The sequence below is a fragment of the Rhea pennata genome, chromosome 1 (assembly GCF_028389875.1).
Source record: "Rhea pennata isolate bPtePen1 chromosome 1, bPtePen1.pri, whole genome shotgun sequence".
NCBI classification, from domain to species: domain Eukaryota; kingdom Metazoa; phylum Chordata; class Aves; order Rheiformes; family Rheidae; genus Rhea; species Rhea pennata.
In genome coordinates, this window is record NC_084663.1 from 184,848,592 (window position 1) to 184,866,139 (window position 17,548).

The 17,548-nt window shown below is 39.6% G+C and overlaps 1 protein-coding gene across 1 annotated transcript in view; it reads left to right on the plus strand.

Moving 5' to 3' along the window:
* The window catches only part of GTF2F2 (general transcription factor IIF subunit 2), a 97,076-nt gene extending 81,308 nt beyond the window's left edge, over positions 1–15,768 (plus strand). Inside the window, exons 8-9 of the mRNA XM_062576331.1 lie at positions 7,892–8,035; positions 14,886–15,768. Coding sequence (XP_062432315.1) covers positions 7,892–8,035; positions 14,886–15,005 — 264 coding nt within the window. The 3' untranslated portion in view covers positions 15,006–15,768. The remainder of the gene's footprint in view (positions 1–7,891; positions 8,036–14,885) is intronic.
* The last annotated feature ends 1,780 nt before the right edge of the window (positions 15,769–17,548 follow it).

Consider the following 17,548-nt stretch of genomic DNA (forward strand, 5'->3'; position numbering starts at 1 on the left):
AAAGGCAATCTGTGAATCTTTACTCTAGTTGCAAACTGCTGTCTTGTTAGCATCATAAAAATTTGAGTCTTGTCTAAGATTCAGGGGATAACTGTGTAACAAGATTCCTTAAAAAATTATGATGCTTATGCATGCTAGTGATATGTTTTTAGCAGTTGCATAGCTGTCCGTTTAATGGAAGTCTATGGGCAATATGTTTACTCTTAAATCTGGCTAACTGCATTTCGATGGGAGAAGTCTAGTGGGACATGCTTGTGCTTGAATCATCTTAGCTTTCCCATGACCCTGAAGACCCAGGCAGAACAGATTCCTACAACATCTTTCTTCTCCTTATGTCTTTTGTTAAAGTTCAAGGTAGATGGCTCGAAGGGCAGGAGATTGGGAGAACAAGTCCACAAGCTTCTTATTTTTCTGATGTTTTGAAGCTGCAGCTGCTCTCTTGAAATGCACTGCATGGCTTCTGATTATATGAAAGCTCCATCGGGAGCAAGACTTGTCACAAGACAAAAGCAAAAAGATACAAATTACCACACAGGCTGACTATGTTCAGTCATCTTCCAAGGAGTTTCTGAGGAAGGAATCAGTACCTGCTAACCTAAAAAGAGGTAAAATTTCCTGAAGGAAGAATTGATAGAATATTAAATGGAGTTTAAATGTGGCTGCTCCATGTGCTCCTAAATGATAAAAAGATACAAAAGGAAGGAAAGGAATTAGGCATGTAGGTGGGAAATAGCAATAGCTTGTTTGGATGCCAATTTTGCCATTAGTAATGAAAGGCAAAGTGAATATTTTCTCTTCAGAGATTATATTAAAACTGCCTATTTATTAGCAGAAGTTACAATCTCATTATCATATATACCATAATTATAATTTAGCTTCTTTTCTTCTCTGAGAAAGGGACCTTCATTTTCTGCATATCTGTAAATGATATGCATATCTACAGGGTTGCAATGTTAATGTTCTTGCAGCTGGAATCTTCGTATTACTTAATTATGTTTCACGCTGCAGCAGAAAGTTCTCTGGGCCCAACTGGGCTATCCCTCCATCACTTTCAGATCACGTCTTTCAGCAAATAAACAGAATATCTGGGTTATTATACAGGCAGTGATCATACTTTTTTTTTTAATCTTATTAGTGTAGAACAGAGTATTTATGACCTTACAGGGAACAAAATAATTGATTTTATCCAACCATTTCCAGCTACTTCTACCATAATAAGAATTACAAAAACCTGATGTTTGGAGGAATGTGTAATCAAATTATGGACGTCTACTGTTATTTTCAATTTCCCTGAAATCTCCAGAAGACATATACCAAACCCTGCAGAAATTTTTGCCTGTAGAGCTCATGAGGGCCTGATTAACCTCTAGAATATTGTAGTGTTGTTTGCTGTTGTAAAGATGCGTTTGTAAAGGTAACGCTCATTTTAAATGCCTAACATGTTAATACAGTTTTGTGAAGGTTGAGCCTGATTGTCAGATTTTAACATGTAGATTGCTTTCTGCTGTTCTGAAGTACACACAGAGCAAGAGATACTTGATAGGGTCTTCTCAATTTTGTACAGTACCAGAAACCAGGATGATGGCACTGTGTGAAAAATCTGGGAAGAAGGCCTTGGGGTAATGGGAGTTGCATTGTAACCAATATGCATAGTTCTTACAGCAGTCTCAAGTCAAGAATGGTTCTGGTTACTCTTTCAGAGGTTTCTTCTTTATGTTCTCACATGTTCTCATTTTCTCTGATTGCAGAGGTTAGTACCAGTGCTCCAGGTAGTAGGAAAAATTTTGTTTCTTTTTCTTCAGTTTAGCACCAGGTATCATGGATTTATTGTACACAGATACAGATTGACACTGAGATAGATAGGTGCGAACCATTTCCTTTTTGAGATGGTCTTCAGAATAATAAACCACCTTAATTTCATGTTCTTGTAAACAGAAGTTGAAAACAACACTTTTTGAAAGTAAATTACACTTACTCAGTAAACATGAGCAGTGAGTGGAGGAGAATAAAAAAAAAAAAAAAAAAAAAAAAGTGGCTTCTGTAGTAAGTTCTCCTTATGTAAATTCTTCTTTTTCTTGCTAGCTGGAAGCCCTGTTCCATGCCATTTACTATTACTTTTACTTTGCGGATATTTTCTACAGATTTCTGTTCAATTGATGGGTTGCCTTCACTTAACCAGTTTCCTCTTTCACTGCTCTTTCTGGTCTGCTGCTGTATACATACACCTTAAGAAGTTCTATAGCCTGAGAGCCTTTGCGTCTTCCTTGATATTGTGTAGCTCTGTCCATGAGAACAGAAGTTGCAGGTGATTGTGTCACACTATGAAAAGTTGTTCAGAAAAATTTCAGCCTGGCAAAGGCTTACTTGAAGATGCAGATTTGTTTTCTTACCTTGCTCAGTCTTTAGAATATTATGTTGATAGTGGTGGTCCTCATGTTCTTACTGATGAATTTCAGAGTAAGGTCAATAGCTTTTTTCAGGCACTGGCTTAAAAAAAGAAAAGAAGGTTTTACATTCCCAGTTCCAATTTCAAGGAATTTTGAAAAAAAAAAAAAAAAAAAAAAAAAAAAGGCATTTTTATACTTCTTTCAAACATCTTCAGATGAAATCTCTTGGTTTCACTTGTCATGCCTTCTTTATCACCTTTCTATTAACTGTCAAAGAAGTGTAATACATAGTTTCTGAATTAATGATACCTTCAGAAAGGCAATTTTGGCAGTTTTTCAGCAAGCTTAGCAACATACTGTTAAGGTAAACAAAGAGAAATTGATTTTTGTATGAAGTCTTGCAGGGATAAACTAGCAACTTCTACTCTTGACAGCTTGTTCTAAAATGGTCCTTCCTTGAAATCAAATCATATTTTAATGCTTTTTAAATTTAAAACTACACTATTTAAAATAAATGTAAATCAGTTTACAGTGTACATGCATTCTGTAACATGACTCTCTTGAAGTATTTTGAGCCTACTGCATAAAACAGCTTGCTTGCAAAGAAAATAGAAAACAAGAAAATGAAAGGGTTCATTGTAACGGTAAGAACAGTGAATTCACAAGACAAAAGAAGAAAGCAGCAACAGATACCATGCTTTTTTTAAAAGAGCATTTCACAATGCTCTCTGTTTTTAGACAACAGTGGGAGCTGTTGCTGAAGTTGGAGGCAAATAGTAGTGTTGCTAATTAAAATATTGGCAACTGGGACACCAATTGCAGATTACTTGTTTTTGACAAAGAGAGGGTTTGATCATCAGTTTTATGTGAGTTGTTTTTATATATTAATGAATTATGAATTTTAGAATATTCACATTGCAGGCATATACGGAATGCAAACACTTCTCTTCAATTTATTTTAAATAATCTAGAGAATACAAAACAGAAAGTCCTACTGGGAAGAGTTCATTGAACTGCTAAAATAACAGAGAAAGAAGAATGCTGAGTGTGAGGGTTTACTAGAAAATAAAGACTAGGCTTCAGCTAAAAATACCACTTTATTTTTTTTTCCAGCAGACTCCTGTTCAGATCATTAGGATTTGATACCCAATCATGAAACAGTCTTATCAGAGACTTAGTATCAGTAAAAATAATTTTGAGAATTTCCGTATCATTGCTTTGTTCCTTTGTGTAGGAAGTATCAATATTATAACATTATTTTTTTTTCTCCAAGTTGCTATCTAAGCAGAGTTGTTGCTGTTTCATGTTTGAAGAGGTACAAATAATACCTTGGATCTTTTTAATTGTTCTTTGAGATTCTCTTGATAGTCACTGTAACTTTTCTTCATTACTTCCATATTACTTACTCTTTATTCCCATAACTGTGCCAAATACAGAATGAAAAGCCTCAATACTTACCTCCTGTTCTTGCTCCTTAAAAACAAAACTAAAAGCCAGAAAGGGTAAGATTGGTTTCTTCCTTCATTTCAGCTTAACCTTCCACCTGAGAAGGTTGCAGTTGGTTTCTGTTTCTGTTTTTATTCTTCTTGTTCATTTTGGTTTTGATGTTTGGAGAAGTAGAAAATTGCAGAAAGGTTGGTAAGAACAGACATAATAGCTGCACTTGTGGCAGAGTCGTGCAGCCTGTAACTTGCCATCTTCGGCTTTCACTCCACATATTTCAACTTTTGAGTCAGAGAAAAGATACCAACCTCAGAGAAAGATGCAGAGATCTTAACACTGAAGAGTAACCTCAAGTGTTTACAGGAAGCCAGAGCTCTGTCCAGCATTGCAAATGGAGATGATGTTGTCTTTCCAGTTATCTTCTGGAAGTGTCAGATGCCTTTCTGACAACAAATTAAGGCCAGATAATCCATCTCCTCCTCTTTTAAAACACTAACACATGCATACATTTAAAATATCATTATCAAGCTAATGTCCCCAGCCCCAGTGTCCCATAACCACTGTTTTGAGTGTAATAGGTGCCTATGGTGAAGTCGGTACGGTGCTGTTTGGTGGTGTTAGCCAGGACAGAGATTCATAGCTTCACTGGAAAATTCTGTGGATCCGTAAGTCAAAGAAGATTGAAAACTCGGGCTCAAGAAAGCCCATTGCAATTGATTGTGGTGGCTAACCTGAGAAAACTCTGCTTCCAAGAAAACAGAGTGTTAATGTCTTGATTTTTGAACAGGATCCCATAATTTGCAGCTCTTACCTTCCTTGCTATGTGCAAGGAAATATGCAAACAATGGTCAAATGCTTTCTGCAAAGTGAGGCCTTTCTAAGTGTGAATGGAAGGTTTCTCTAGCAATTGTTATGTTAATTAATCCTATCTAAGTGTGAATGGAAGGTTTCTCTAGCAATTGTTATGTTAATTAATCCTACGGGGTAGTAATTCAGGTCTCTGACTGTGAAGTACCAAAAGAAAAGACTTCCAAAATATACAGTGGAAGGGAATTCTAATCATAATAGGTGCTTTCCAATGATAACATGAAATACAAATTTTAGATTGTAAGCTGAGATAGATGTGACAAATTCATGTATTTTTTTAAGAGCAAAGGGACAATTATCATAGCAACATGAATTTAAAATGCATGTCTTGAAGTCTGCATACTTTGTGGTCCTCAGGATGCACCCGTGTCCTTGCAGCTAGTCCCTGCACCTTTGTATTGAGTTAGAGCATGACAGTGGTAGATGCGTAATTAGTAGATGCTTGCTCTTGAGGAATGCTTTCTTTGGTAGGAAAAAAGTAAGTAAGTGTTCAGCATATACCTTCTTAGGAAATTCTCATTTGAAGCAGGTGTAAATTAAATGCATTTTTAATACTGCAAACTTTGGCTGGTGTCAGATCAGTTGAAAATGAAATGCAAATAACTTTTGGCAATCAAACAGTAGATTGGGTATACTGCTTATGTAGCAGGTAGCAGAAGAAGCAGGCACTTAGCCTCTCATGCATCTTACATTTCATCCTACATTTCATGCAATAAAGAGCCTGTCTCCTCCTCCTTCCCAGTCTTTGAATTGTTTTCTTTTGGTGCTTTATACAGAAATCCTTGTTATTGTACCAGGATGTGGGTAGCACTGCATTTTGCAGACTCAACAGTGTTTCCTCCCTGTTCAAACATAGCCTGTAGGTCACAGCAGACTTTCAGATGATTTCAGATTTTCCTTTCTTCTTCAGTACCTGCACGACTATGCAAATGTACCCAGTTGAGAACTAGGTGACTGCTTTGCTGGTGAAGTTGCAAGGCAGGTAGCCCTGAGTATATGCTGCTTGGTAAAGAATTCAACATAGAGTCAGGAAAATGTATTGTGCTCTTTATCTGTGTAGTGATTTTCTATTGTAATAATGGATACTGATGATATTTGGGATTTGTAGTTTTGGCTGAGTAGACTTGTTCAGATATTTTTTTAACATCATTGTAGTTATACTGCATGTGTTTACAACTTGATACAGTCTGCTTGTATTACACTTACTTAGAGTAAATCGTAAGACTATCTTGGTAGAGAAAAAGAAATGGAATCCACATCAGGGCTTCTGAAGCTCACAATAAAAATGTTTTCAAGGTCAACAGAGAGTCCTAATGATTTGTCTGCTGGACTTGGAAAAGAGGAAATATTTCAACATACTATTACTTATAGCAAAGCCGGTGTCCTGGATTTATGCTTCTACTCCGGTTTCTGTGGAGTAGTAGTTCTGCTGTAGATCCTGGCACCCAAGATGATGTTATGTAAAGTTGTGTTACTTGATGTTGAAGTTTGCTATTGTTAAAAAACTGTTACTGTTTTAAAGATTTTTTTTTAATTACAGAAGCTAAAGATTTAAAGAATCATTACAGTTTAAGAAATCACAAAAATATATTACTGGATGAAAATCAGTTGTGTGGGTTTGTGCAGAGAGGATGTGTCCTTTTTTTTACACTGTCGTAAAGTTGGAAAGGCAGAAAAGCATTTGGATACAGAAACCCATCTTCAGATTGTGAGCAGAAGCAACAAACTTCAAGCTACGGGTTGAGAATAATTTTTCTCGATCCATTTAATGGCAAAAAACAGTTTCCTAATTTGAAAGAGGAGGCTGGCTGGCCAGAGGCTTATGAGCAAGGGTAATAGTCTTTAGCCTCTTTGGGACAGATAGCAAGAGACAATCTGTTATCACTCAGAGCGTAGGAGGGAGGTAGCTGGAGATGAGCTATGGGAGGAATTAAATCGTACCATGAAACTAATGTCTCTGTGAGAAATAAGATTTTTAGTATCCTGTAGAATCATGAGTTTTCCTTTCTAGGCTTCTTCTCTGAAGGCTTTCCTTGAGGATCAGTTTTGAGACATCAGAGGCAGAATGATCCTTTTACAGAAGTATTATCCCAGTGACAACCAGGCCATTACTGATTTTGTGAATATTGTGTTGTGCTACTTTCGATCCATGTATGTAGCTCCCCTGAAAGCATTTGGTGATTACATGAAATATATTAAATTCTGGGACACATGGGTCAGTTCCAAGGAGTTTGATAGTTCCGTTATTGAGGGATTTGTTGAGGTTGTTGGAAAGATGTATTGGCAAATTTTGCATTTGTTACTCTGTCATGCTTGGATTTTGTTTGTTGTGTGCTGTCTGTGAAAATCTTGCTTCTGATGATGGATTTGGTAGAATGCAAGAGGTGTTGGGGGCTCATGGTGACAAAAGTTTTGCAAAAATCTCTTTAAGATACTGTCATCTTTTGCAGATTGTAGTAGTTTAATATTTTTCATATATATTCTAGAGTAGGGTGGAAGGTGCCAATGAGGTGCCTGTATTTGCTTGAAGTTTTCTTCTTGGACTATAGTAAATTTGTCTGTGATACTCAGGTTTCTCCTGGAGAGATACCACCCGTTTGCCAGGAGTGTGTCTTTACGTGGTAGGGATTGTGTTTATATTGATGGTGATTGTCTCAATGTTCTCTCTGGATCAACTGAGGTGGTATCTACGGGTGTACTGGGTGTACACTACAGGCGTTTGCATGTGCTTCACATGGTTTTTGTGGTGATTGTGGATATAGCTGTGTCAGTCTGTGGATTTTCTTGAATATGGTAATTTGTAAGTTGTTGAGTTTAATATTTGTGATGATACTTCAAGAATTGGTATCGAAGAGGTGGAGTGAAAATACCAGCTCAGTTCAGATTCCTGTGCTGTTGTTAGTTCTCTCTTTAGATTTGAGCACATTTTACAGGCTCTGTTTCTGATATTTTACAGATTAAAGCACAGATATTTACTTACCTGAAAAGGTTATTGTGCTGAAGACAAAATGTTTCGTTTAGGTTCATAAAAGTGCATTTAAGTGCTCAAAAGAAGATTTTCAGATGAAAAGCACTGAGTCATTGAAGAGTGTTTCGTTAAATAGGGTTTTTTTAATATCTTAATGTTCAGCACTGAGAATTATCCAATGTTACGTATGAATGTCTATAAAATGTGTTTTGTATCCAATTGATAGATTGAATATGAAAAGAAAAAGAAAGAAGATGGAAAACGGGCTCGAGCTGATAAACAGCAAGTGTTGGACATGCTTTTTTCAGCCTTTGAGAAACATCAGTATTACAACATTAAAGACCTGGTGGACATAACCAAACAGCCAGTGGTACGTACTAGTAGTCTTGTAATGTAAATATTTTCAGTAGTTACTGTTGTGTATATTTTCTGTGTATAACAAATAGTTTAATATCTACCACATGCCTTTGAAACAGATCTTTAAATGTTATAACAAATGAAATCATCACATTTTACGATTCACTTTTGGAGAACTATGTAGGATACCAAGCATTGCAGCGAGCTTGCTGTCCCTTGGCAGAATGGAGTCAAGTAACTTAAAAGGTCTTTTTCTTGTTTGGGTTCTGTTTAATATTAGAAATCACATTTTCTAATGCTCTGATGTCTCCTATGCTACTCCTGTCCTTACTGAAATAATAACTTGATTCTGTTGCTGTCATCAACCAGGTACTTAAGTAAGTAGTGGGTCGGAGCTTCATCCAGTCTCTGACCTATACCTTGGTGTAGCATGAGGGGTTATTCTTGTCTGTGGGTCTAGAAAATTGTGGTGGTGTCTCAGATTTCAGAGAATTAGTATTAAATGCATACATTATCCATGCCAGGAGCTCAGGCATCATGCCAAGATTCCCAAAATCAATAGATTTCCTTTACAAATGGAAGGATTTTTAGAGTGGAAGTTTTGGGATCTGATGTTTGGGCTTTATGTTGTTTTGTTTTTAAACACTATTCTCATACATGAACTGGAAAAAGCATGAACACGTATGCTCACATTATGGTTATGTTATCCTGCAATATTTACCAGGCCCTTTATCTATGAACCTTAATTTCCAAGTTCTTTCCCTTCTTCCCCCTTCATTTGAGCAGACCAGGTGCAGCAGGGGGAGGCAGTGACACGTAAAGCGAGTGACTGTTGCTCGCCGACCACATGCAGCTGCAACAGCTGTAATTCTTGAGCAGAGATAGGATGGCAGGTCAGGAAACCTTATTGCCAATGTCTTTATCTCCCTCTGCTTGCTTTATCACAAATGAGCACCTGTAGGAGATAAAGTTCTAACATAGAAAAATTCTGAGTTTGTAGAATCAGTGGGAATTTTTTTGTATAAATAGTTTATTTTGTAGGACTAGCAGAGCCTGGGTTCCAAAGATTTACATTCCATAAACCTTACCCACCGTCATCTCCAAGCTCTCTTCCCATGCTAACCGCACATTGTGATTATCGGTCAGCTGGCTTCTGTTGAACAGCATTTATAACAGCTAGTTTTGCTTGTTTTGTTCTGTGGTTTTGGTATCCTTGATACTTTAGATTTTTCCACTGCTGACTTTGATACCTATCCACAGCACAGCTGTGGTTTTCAGAAAACTTAAAGGAACTTATGTTTGAGTTTAAATTAACCAAGAGTTTCAAACTCTAGAGGGGAGGCAGATGAAGGAACAGTGACAGCTGGATTATAGAAATTCTGATTTCTTTGGAAATGACAGGAAAAAGTGGAAACACTTAACAGTTTTTGCCCAAATTCATATTAAGGATGAAGTGGATATATATCAGAGGACTGGAGTAATATAAAATACACAATTCATTCAGTTGAGAAGCTACACAAAGTTGTTACCCAGTTCAGATACTTGTAGGTCTACTTTGCTATAGCACTGTAGCTTAAACTGTCAAATAATGTGTTCATTTCTTTTATTTAATTCATTTGTCTAATGAGTCAGCTCCTTATCTGTGTGGTAGGAAAGACTTGTAGGACATGGAAGCTGAGGAAGGAATAGGAGGAACATGTGGCGAGAATGGCAAGAAAATTGTGGGTTTTTTTGTTTGTTTGTTTGTTTGTTTGTTTTTTAGAGAGGATAGGTGTTACAGTCACTATCCTGATCACTCTGAATGTAAGTAGGTGCAGATTTAGCCCATCTAACATAACTGAAGGACACCAGCTAGAAATACTGTCACCCTCAACTCCCACTTTAGCCATCAGAGGGAAAAAATGATCTTTTCCTCTTGTGTTTGTGATCTTGGATATACTTGTCTTTATGTCTTGACTCAAACGAGCCTGGAGAAACTGTGCTTCTGACACAAGTTTCTTCTGACACAAGTTCGGCAAAATCTTTGCCTTAGTCACTGCCTTAAGGATCGGATGGTGTAGGGTAATTTTGTCTTATGTGTTTACGAAATGTATCACATGAATACTTTCATTACATTTATGATAAATTTCTGTACCAATCTATATACTCGCTGCTGTTTTCATGATGTGCCCCTGAATACCTGTATTTTGCCCTTAGCATAGTGGATCTATTTTATGTACTTTCTTCTTAGCAAAACTAACCATTATTTTCTATGTACACCATAGTAATTCAGACACGTTAAGAGGAAATTGTAAACTAATTTGACCCAACATCATGTTTTATTTGGGCAACGTCTTCACATCTCTGTTTCTTATTTGAGTCTCTACAGTCATGGCTAAAAATCCCAAAGTTTCACGGTCAGCAGCTGGAAGGGCTTTGTACCTGCCCCAGTCCTTACACTTACGCTTACACCCTTACTAGATGACAGCCCATATGCTCTTATTTCTCTGAGGGCTCCTGAGATTGATCAAACTGTTAAATCCTTTCCCCCTGAGTGGACTGTGCAGTCTCAAGTCTCAAACTGTGCGTGAGAGTACTGACTCCTTGCTAATTCCCAGATGGATTTTTGCCATAGGTGTTTATGCCCTTCTAGCTTCCTCATAACCAGATATTCGGAGAAGATAAATGAACTAAATCCTCTTCCTGACGTCTGTCTTTGTTCACTTGACAGCCAATATGGTGGTAAATTTAAAATTATCTTTCAGTACATCATCTACCACTCATCTAAACCTACTGTAATTTCCCAACTGGGTTCCCTTTAGAAGCTTCTCTAGGGAACTGCTAATGGAATTCATTTCCATTTAAAAAAAGTATTAGCCGTAGTTCCCTGCAGTGTAGCCGGTTTTCACTCAGTGTACAGGTTTTCCTGAGGCTGCAGGCTTTAACCTCTGGCGTGAAACTTTTTTTTTTTTTTTTCTGAAAATAAAGTATCTGCTCCTGATGCCCCCTGTGACATTATTGTTCATAGAGCTGCCATACCTCATAAAAAAAAATGTAAAATGCCAACAGGTTGAATAGGCATGTTTTCCCCATGCTGTAAAGGGTTGGCTGTTAATTAATCTCTGCTGAAGTGTTCACTGCTTTATTTTCTGTCACAGTGTCTAAGATTTTCTGGGTATGTAATTTCTCCTCTGAATTTCTACGTGTTGAGGTTATTTTCAGAGTTGAGAAAAAAAATTTACTGCTGCTGTCCTTTCAGCTCACATTGTAATGAAGTTCTAGATGCTTACACCACTGGCTAATAATATTTAAAGTGCACTTTCTAAAGGAATCAAAATCTTGGTTAGTGAAGTAACAAATAAATGAGGACATTTTTCTTGCGTAATGGTAAAGGTGAATAGTAAATGGGATCCTTGCTACAGAATAAATTAAAGGCTACGCAGGAAGGTACTGCCATCTTTTTTTTTTTTTTTTTTTTTTTTTTTTTTTTTTGAGAACCTGGAATCACAAAGTAAGTCTGCTCTGAATACAAACGACTGCCATGTTAGGAAAAACTGGGTTTTGTATGTTTCTAACAACAACAACAAAATACTATTGTGGTAGTAGGCAAATCTGTTGTCACCTACCCAGAGGTAAATGCTGAACGCTCCATAGAAATCATTGCAGTAATTCTAGATCTGGACTGAGAACAGAATATGTTTTTATGTGAGCAATCAAATATTAATCAAGAATGGTTCTCAGGGCTTAGAAGAGCAAGTGTAGAGCAAACGTAGGGTTATCCCTGATTTACACTTGTCTAAAAGCTCCGGCAGTTCAGCATTACCTAGTGGCGCGGGATGGCTTTTCAGGTTCAGAGCCCGAGCTGCCCTCCACCAAACCGGGGGGTCTCATTCCCTCCCTGGGGCAGGGGTGGCAAACGCAAGCGCGTTCCCGGCCGCGGGAGCTGCAGCCCACAGTCCCGTGAGCCTCCTCGGCCTGCGCTCGCCAGGGGCAGAGACGCCACGTCGCTCTCCGGGGTGGGTCGGCTGGTTCGGTTTTGTCCTTCTGTCGAATTTGCACGCGTGGAGGTCCGGGTCTGAGAGCTGGACCCGGTTAAAAGTCGCCTTCTCTTACCGGCGTGGATGGTTTGGAGGCCTGAGCAAGCAGCTCGAGGCGAGAGCTGCGCGGTGGGAAATGCCACCCCGAGGCGCTGCCGCCGCGTAGCAGCGGTGCTGCTGGCAGCTGCTCACCCTGCTCACCCAAAGGGTTTTGCTCAGCTTGAATCCTTCGGATCGCCGCACTTTGGGACCCGGCTCCCAAGATGTCGTTTAAGCCACCCAGCCCCGTAGCTGCATGTGGATCTGCTTAATGTGACTCGGCTGCTTTTGGTATTCTGGGTTTGGATTTTTTGTTTCGGACTTCTCGTTGATCTGTGCTTGTGGTCCAGAGCAGCATTTAAGCTGGAATCTGAATATGTTTCCTCCTGCACCCTGACGTGCCATGACGCGCCGGTCCGTGGCACTGTGGAGAGCTGCCTCACCTGCGCGCACGGGGTTGCAGACGAAGCCGTGCACGTGCAGCCTGTGCACGTCCTCGTGCGCAGCCTTCCCGCCTGCCTTCCTCAGCTCCTTGCAAGCGTGCTCTGCAGTAGCCTCCGCGCTGTGCAAAGCTGCCGGCGCGCTGAGCGCTGTTTTAGCAAGCGCATTTGTCTTAGCTCGCAGCCTGGCCTGTCTGATGTCGCGTACGACAGCAGCTCTGCGTTGCATCAGATTCGGTAAGGTGTATTAGAAGATATGTACTGATCTCTTGCTGCCATCTGCTGGGGCTCATGCCAAAGGCATGAAGAGTCCTCCCTGCGGTACGACTCGAAGGCCCCGCTCCCGTGCCCTGCTCCACCGCACCGCCACTTCAACTGAAGAACCGAGAGAAGAGCCTAAAAATAAGCAGGCTGCATGTGCTGTCTGCTGTCCTGATTTTTCGTACTCGAAAGACAAAGCCGTCTTTTAAATAGCCCTCACTGACGTGGGGTAGATTTTGGGGAGTTGTCTAGACACAAGTCTAGATGTTGTATCAATACTAGAGTGACTAGAGTAGCTATCAGTTTCTTTAAAAAATATATTTTTTTTACTGGCTGAAACCATACTCCAGTATAATTTTAATTATTTCCTGACTTTTCTATTTGGCAAAGAATGGGAAGAGTGTAAAGAAGAGATCGGGCGATCAGCCCCTTTTCTTTTTATGCTATGTCATCAACAAATAACTGCTTTTTTATGAGTTGGGCTAAGTTGGTAGTATCATTTAATATAATTGTAGATACAGAAAATACAAAGGTTCCAGTAATGCTTCCAAAAAGGATTAAACTGCCCAAACTAAAGCAATTGTAAATTCAGTGTGGAGATTCTCAAACTGTGGTCTGTGGTTGCCATGGCAATCCTCTGAAGACCGTACTGATTAATATTTAAACAAACAAACAGGCAAATGGTTCTTTAAAAAAATTAAACAGATTACTGGTGTTTATTATAAAGAGTGACATTTGTGGGCTGTCTTGTGTCAAAAGTTATACTACTGGTTATCGTAGCCTTTTTTTTTCTTCTTTCTCTTAACTGGCCTTGATATATGAATATATTAGAAAATTCTCTGGCTACTACTCAATGTTCCTCTAAAAACAAGGCAATAATAAAAAGCTTAAAGCATTGCAAACTGGCCTGAAAACCATCAGGCTGGGATCAGAATAAGACGGTGAGTTTCGGCATGCAGAAAGTCCAGAATCTGCTGGCCCCTCTCCTGAAAGCTGAGAGGTGCTAGCTCAAGCCATGAAATTCCAGCAGGACGAGGAAGGTCTTTGGGATAACGCTGAGATTTTACAAAAATTGAAAAGTGACAGTGTTAAAACTGGCTATATGCATGTCCCACTGAAGGTCACTGGAAACCGTTAAAAATGAAGATGTGCGTAGGCAAAATAATACAACACGAGATGAGAAAAGCCAAGATCCTTTTAAGGACCTGAAAAATAGGATTTTATAATCTCTGGCTTAGAAGGGATAGTGTTGGTTTTAACTGCATATCCGCCTGAGCACTGCGAGCCCGCGGCGTGTCCGGGGAGGCCTGTGGTGGCTGAGACAGCTTATGGCCACCTCCGGCAGCTCCACGCGCGTAAAATCGCCCTCGGCACGGTTAACTGTCAGAGGAGCGAACAGAAAACACGTCAGCACCCACGCTCCCTCGTAGTATGGTAAGAAGCAAAACAGTACGCAGATTTTTAGACGAACCGCATCCAACGCTTTGGGTTTGTTGGACGTACCTCAGCTTTTTGATTTTTCAAGAGCCCCGATTTTAGGGCAGTGCTGTAGAGTCCTTACCTGTAGGTGTGCTGTGATGACCTGCCCCGAATCACCCTCGCAAGGAGGTTAAGGGCTTTTCTTGGTGACCCTTGGAGCATCTCTTGCTCCAGGACGTGTCTTTCAGTGCCCTGGCAGGACTGTGCCCTTGGCCAGCGCAGAAGCTCTTGGCTCTGGGATTTCCCCTCTTAGCCCCCAGCTCCACTGTTCTCCTTTAACCTCTGTCGTCATCTGGGGGTTTAAAATCTGTCATGTGTTCATATGCTCTAGGTGACCCTGCTGAGCGGGGAGGTTGGACTAGATGATCTCCAGAGGTCCCTTCCAACCTCACTGATTCTGTGATTTAAAATGTAGAGAGTAATTATCGCACAACTAATCACGTAGCATGTCGGAAGTCAGTGCGATTCAACCGTATAAAGAAACGTGTTATTGCTGTCTGTCAGGTTATTTCATTGCCATTTTTACTAGCAAAGTAAATGTGATTTGGCAGATCTTGTGGCATCAGGTTATAAGAAAGATCCATGGTAATTACCTGTCTTTATAATTTGCAATTTTGTTTCCTTTCAGATATACTTGAAAGAAATTTTAAGAGAAATAGGCATCTACAACGTTAAGGGGACCCACAAAAACACATGGGAGCTGAAGCCAGAATACAGACATTATCAAGGAGAAGATAAGAGCGATTAACAAAATTGTTTCTGAAGCAAAAGAAAACTATAGATTAGAGTGATTGCACTGAGGGAACTGTTGTGGGTTTACAGACAGGACTGAGCGCAGCTCAAGTCTACAAGATAAATTTAAATTAAAACAACTGATACTTTGTAATTTTCCTTAGCTTAATTTTTTTTTCAAATGAATATTTCTTGTAAGTTTCTATAAGTGTTTGTCTTTGGACAAAAAAATATTTATAGAATAAACAGCTATTAGATTTATCTTTATTAGAGATCTTCTGAGTTCTGAATTTACTTTTTTATTAAAAGCTTCTTTGTGGTTTTTCTAAGCCTTGATAACTTTGAAGGAAAACATGGCCTAGAGGAAGCCATAACTTTGTGGTTTTGCATTCCAGTAGCACCAAGTTCGTACACTCGCTCCTGCTGTGACTTTTAAGGGCTCAGCGTGGAAGGCTGCAGAGAGGCGCGGGCATTATGCTCCTTTGCAGCTCGGGCTTTAGGAAAAATAGCCACAGCCGCGGTGCTCACCGCAGTCCTCAGACTTCATGGGAACAAATGAACACACACCCTCACACGAGAAAAAAACCCAATAGCAAAGACCGCTTGACATGCAGGTCAGTGAGGAGGAAGACAATTTCTTCCACGTGATTACTGAGGGAAAAAATGAATATCTGCCTATTAGGTATATCAAGGAACAGGTTACTCTTTTGTCTGTTTTTTAAAATGTTACCGATGTTTCATGTTTAAGTGTATCAATAAAAGCGGTATTCTAATTTGTACCAAGTAATGTTCTGTTATTGACTGAAAATATGATATGATTTAGATATTAGGTATGAAACTCTTTTTAAAACTTCGATTTTATCCTGGCTTTGCCATTGGGTTTCCATGTGTTTTGCGGAAGATGATGGCTTAATGTATCCATGTCTCTGTTTCCCCATTTTTGAAATGCACGTTACAAGGGTCATGTATTCGGCATCCTTTGGGGGAGGAGCGGGGGATGAGATGGAATAGGATGACTTCATTATATTTCCTAAAGTTTTGGCTAAAAAACAAGCAAGGAAAACAGAGTAAGGAAAGCCCCATTACTCCAGTAAACCAGTAACAAAACAAAAAGTGAGATATTTTTATAGCATGAATGTCACGTTCTCTCATGTACCTGAGATGTGTGTATCAGTATGCACACAGTAATAAAATAATTGGTGTATTTTCAAGGCAAACATTCCAATTTGGGTACACTTTAAAGTGATAAAAGTGTAGGAGGGGAACTGAATGCCTTAGAAGGCTGGTAAAACAGCTCGGACCCCTTTGTGCCTAAATCACACCTTTTCGTTTCGCTCAGCTCGTTTTTTTGGAATTGCTCGTGGAAGCATCTGTGTACCCATGTGCTTCCAGCTGGTTCCCAGCTTTCTAGGACGTGAGCTGTCAAGCCCATAGTAGATGGACCACAGAGTCTTCCTGACAAGCAGACCGTGTGCCATGGCTTTGCATGTGCTTTCGTAACTACTACCATTTACTCCTGTCTCCTCAGATTCTGCTAGCAGTATCCAGTAACTGCTGCGAGAGATATTTGAGGATGCTGAAAGGAACCCAGGAAGTTGGCGTCCTTTTTTAGCTACGGTACATTATGTGCTCCCCAGCCAGAGCCAGAGCCTGCACGCGTCGCTGTCCTTGCCGCGCTGTTCGAGCCCTCCGGAGACTTGCGTTCGCGAGCAGCGTAGGCTGAAAACACTTCCTTGTTGTGAGTTGGGCTCTGCTGCTGCGTTGGTACCATGTTTGAGCAGCTAAGACGCCTAGAAATTCTGGATTGGATTCTCTCTCATCTTGCTCCTCAGGTGGCCAGATAAATCAGGGGACTGCTGTGCGATTCTTCTTTAGCAATGCCGTAATTCATGGTCACAGGTAAAAACCATTGCACCATTTCAGAGGGAAAAACATTAACTAGCTTAAAGTTAGTAGGATTAACCTAGTAGGAAAGATTTTTTTGGATATACTTTATAGTTTTATGTATTTTCACTGCTTTACAACTTGTCTTCAGTTAAGAGGAGCATAATTAGTCAAAATACCATGAAATGCCATAAGCATCTAAGTAAAAGTAAGTATTTCATTGACCTGAGGAGTGCCTTTGGACAGGGTAAATAGGCTTTCCTTAATATTAAGGAAATGTTAAGGAAAGGGTATAGAGCACATCATTGGTTTTTATTTTACATTAAATTTTGTTGACAGTAAAAAAATACAGAGAGTGCTAGAAGTAAACTAGCAATGGAGTTTTCAACCAACAAGAAACAAAAAGATTGAGGAACGTCAAGGCACCTTGTTTTACTTGCAGGCTTCTCTGCAAGTAACCAGGTTTTCAAGGTAAAAAGAGAAACAAGACAACGAGGAAACTCTGTATCAAAAAACAACCCTAAAACGTTAGGCTGGCATGAACTAGAAGGAATGTCCAGTGCAGAGTCTGGAAGCCAGGCAGCTCATTAAACACTCTTTTTTCCTGCTTCCAGCATGATTTTGAAGGCTTTCTAGCTTGTTAGTGTGCAACCGGAATTTTAGTCCTGAGAGAGG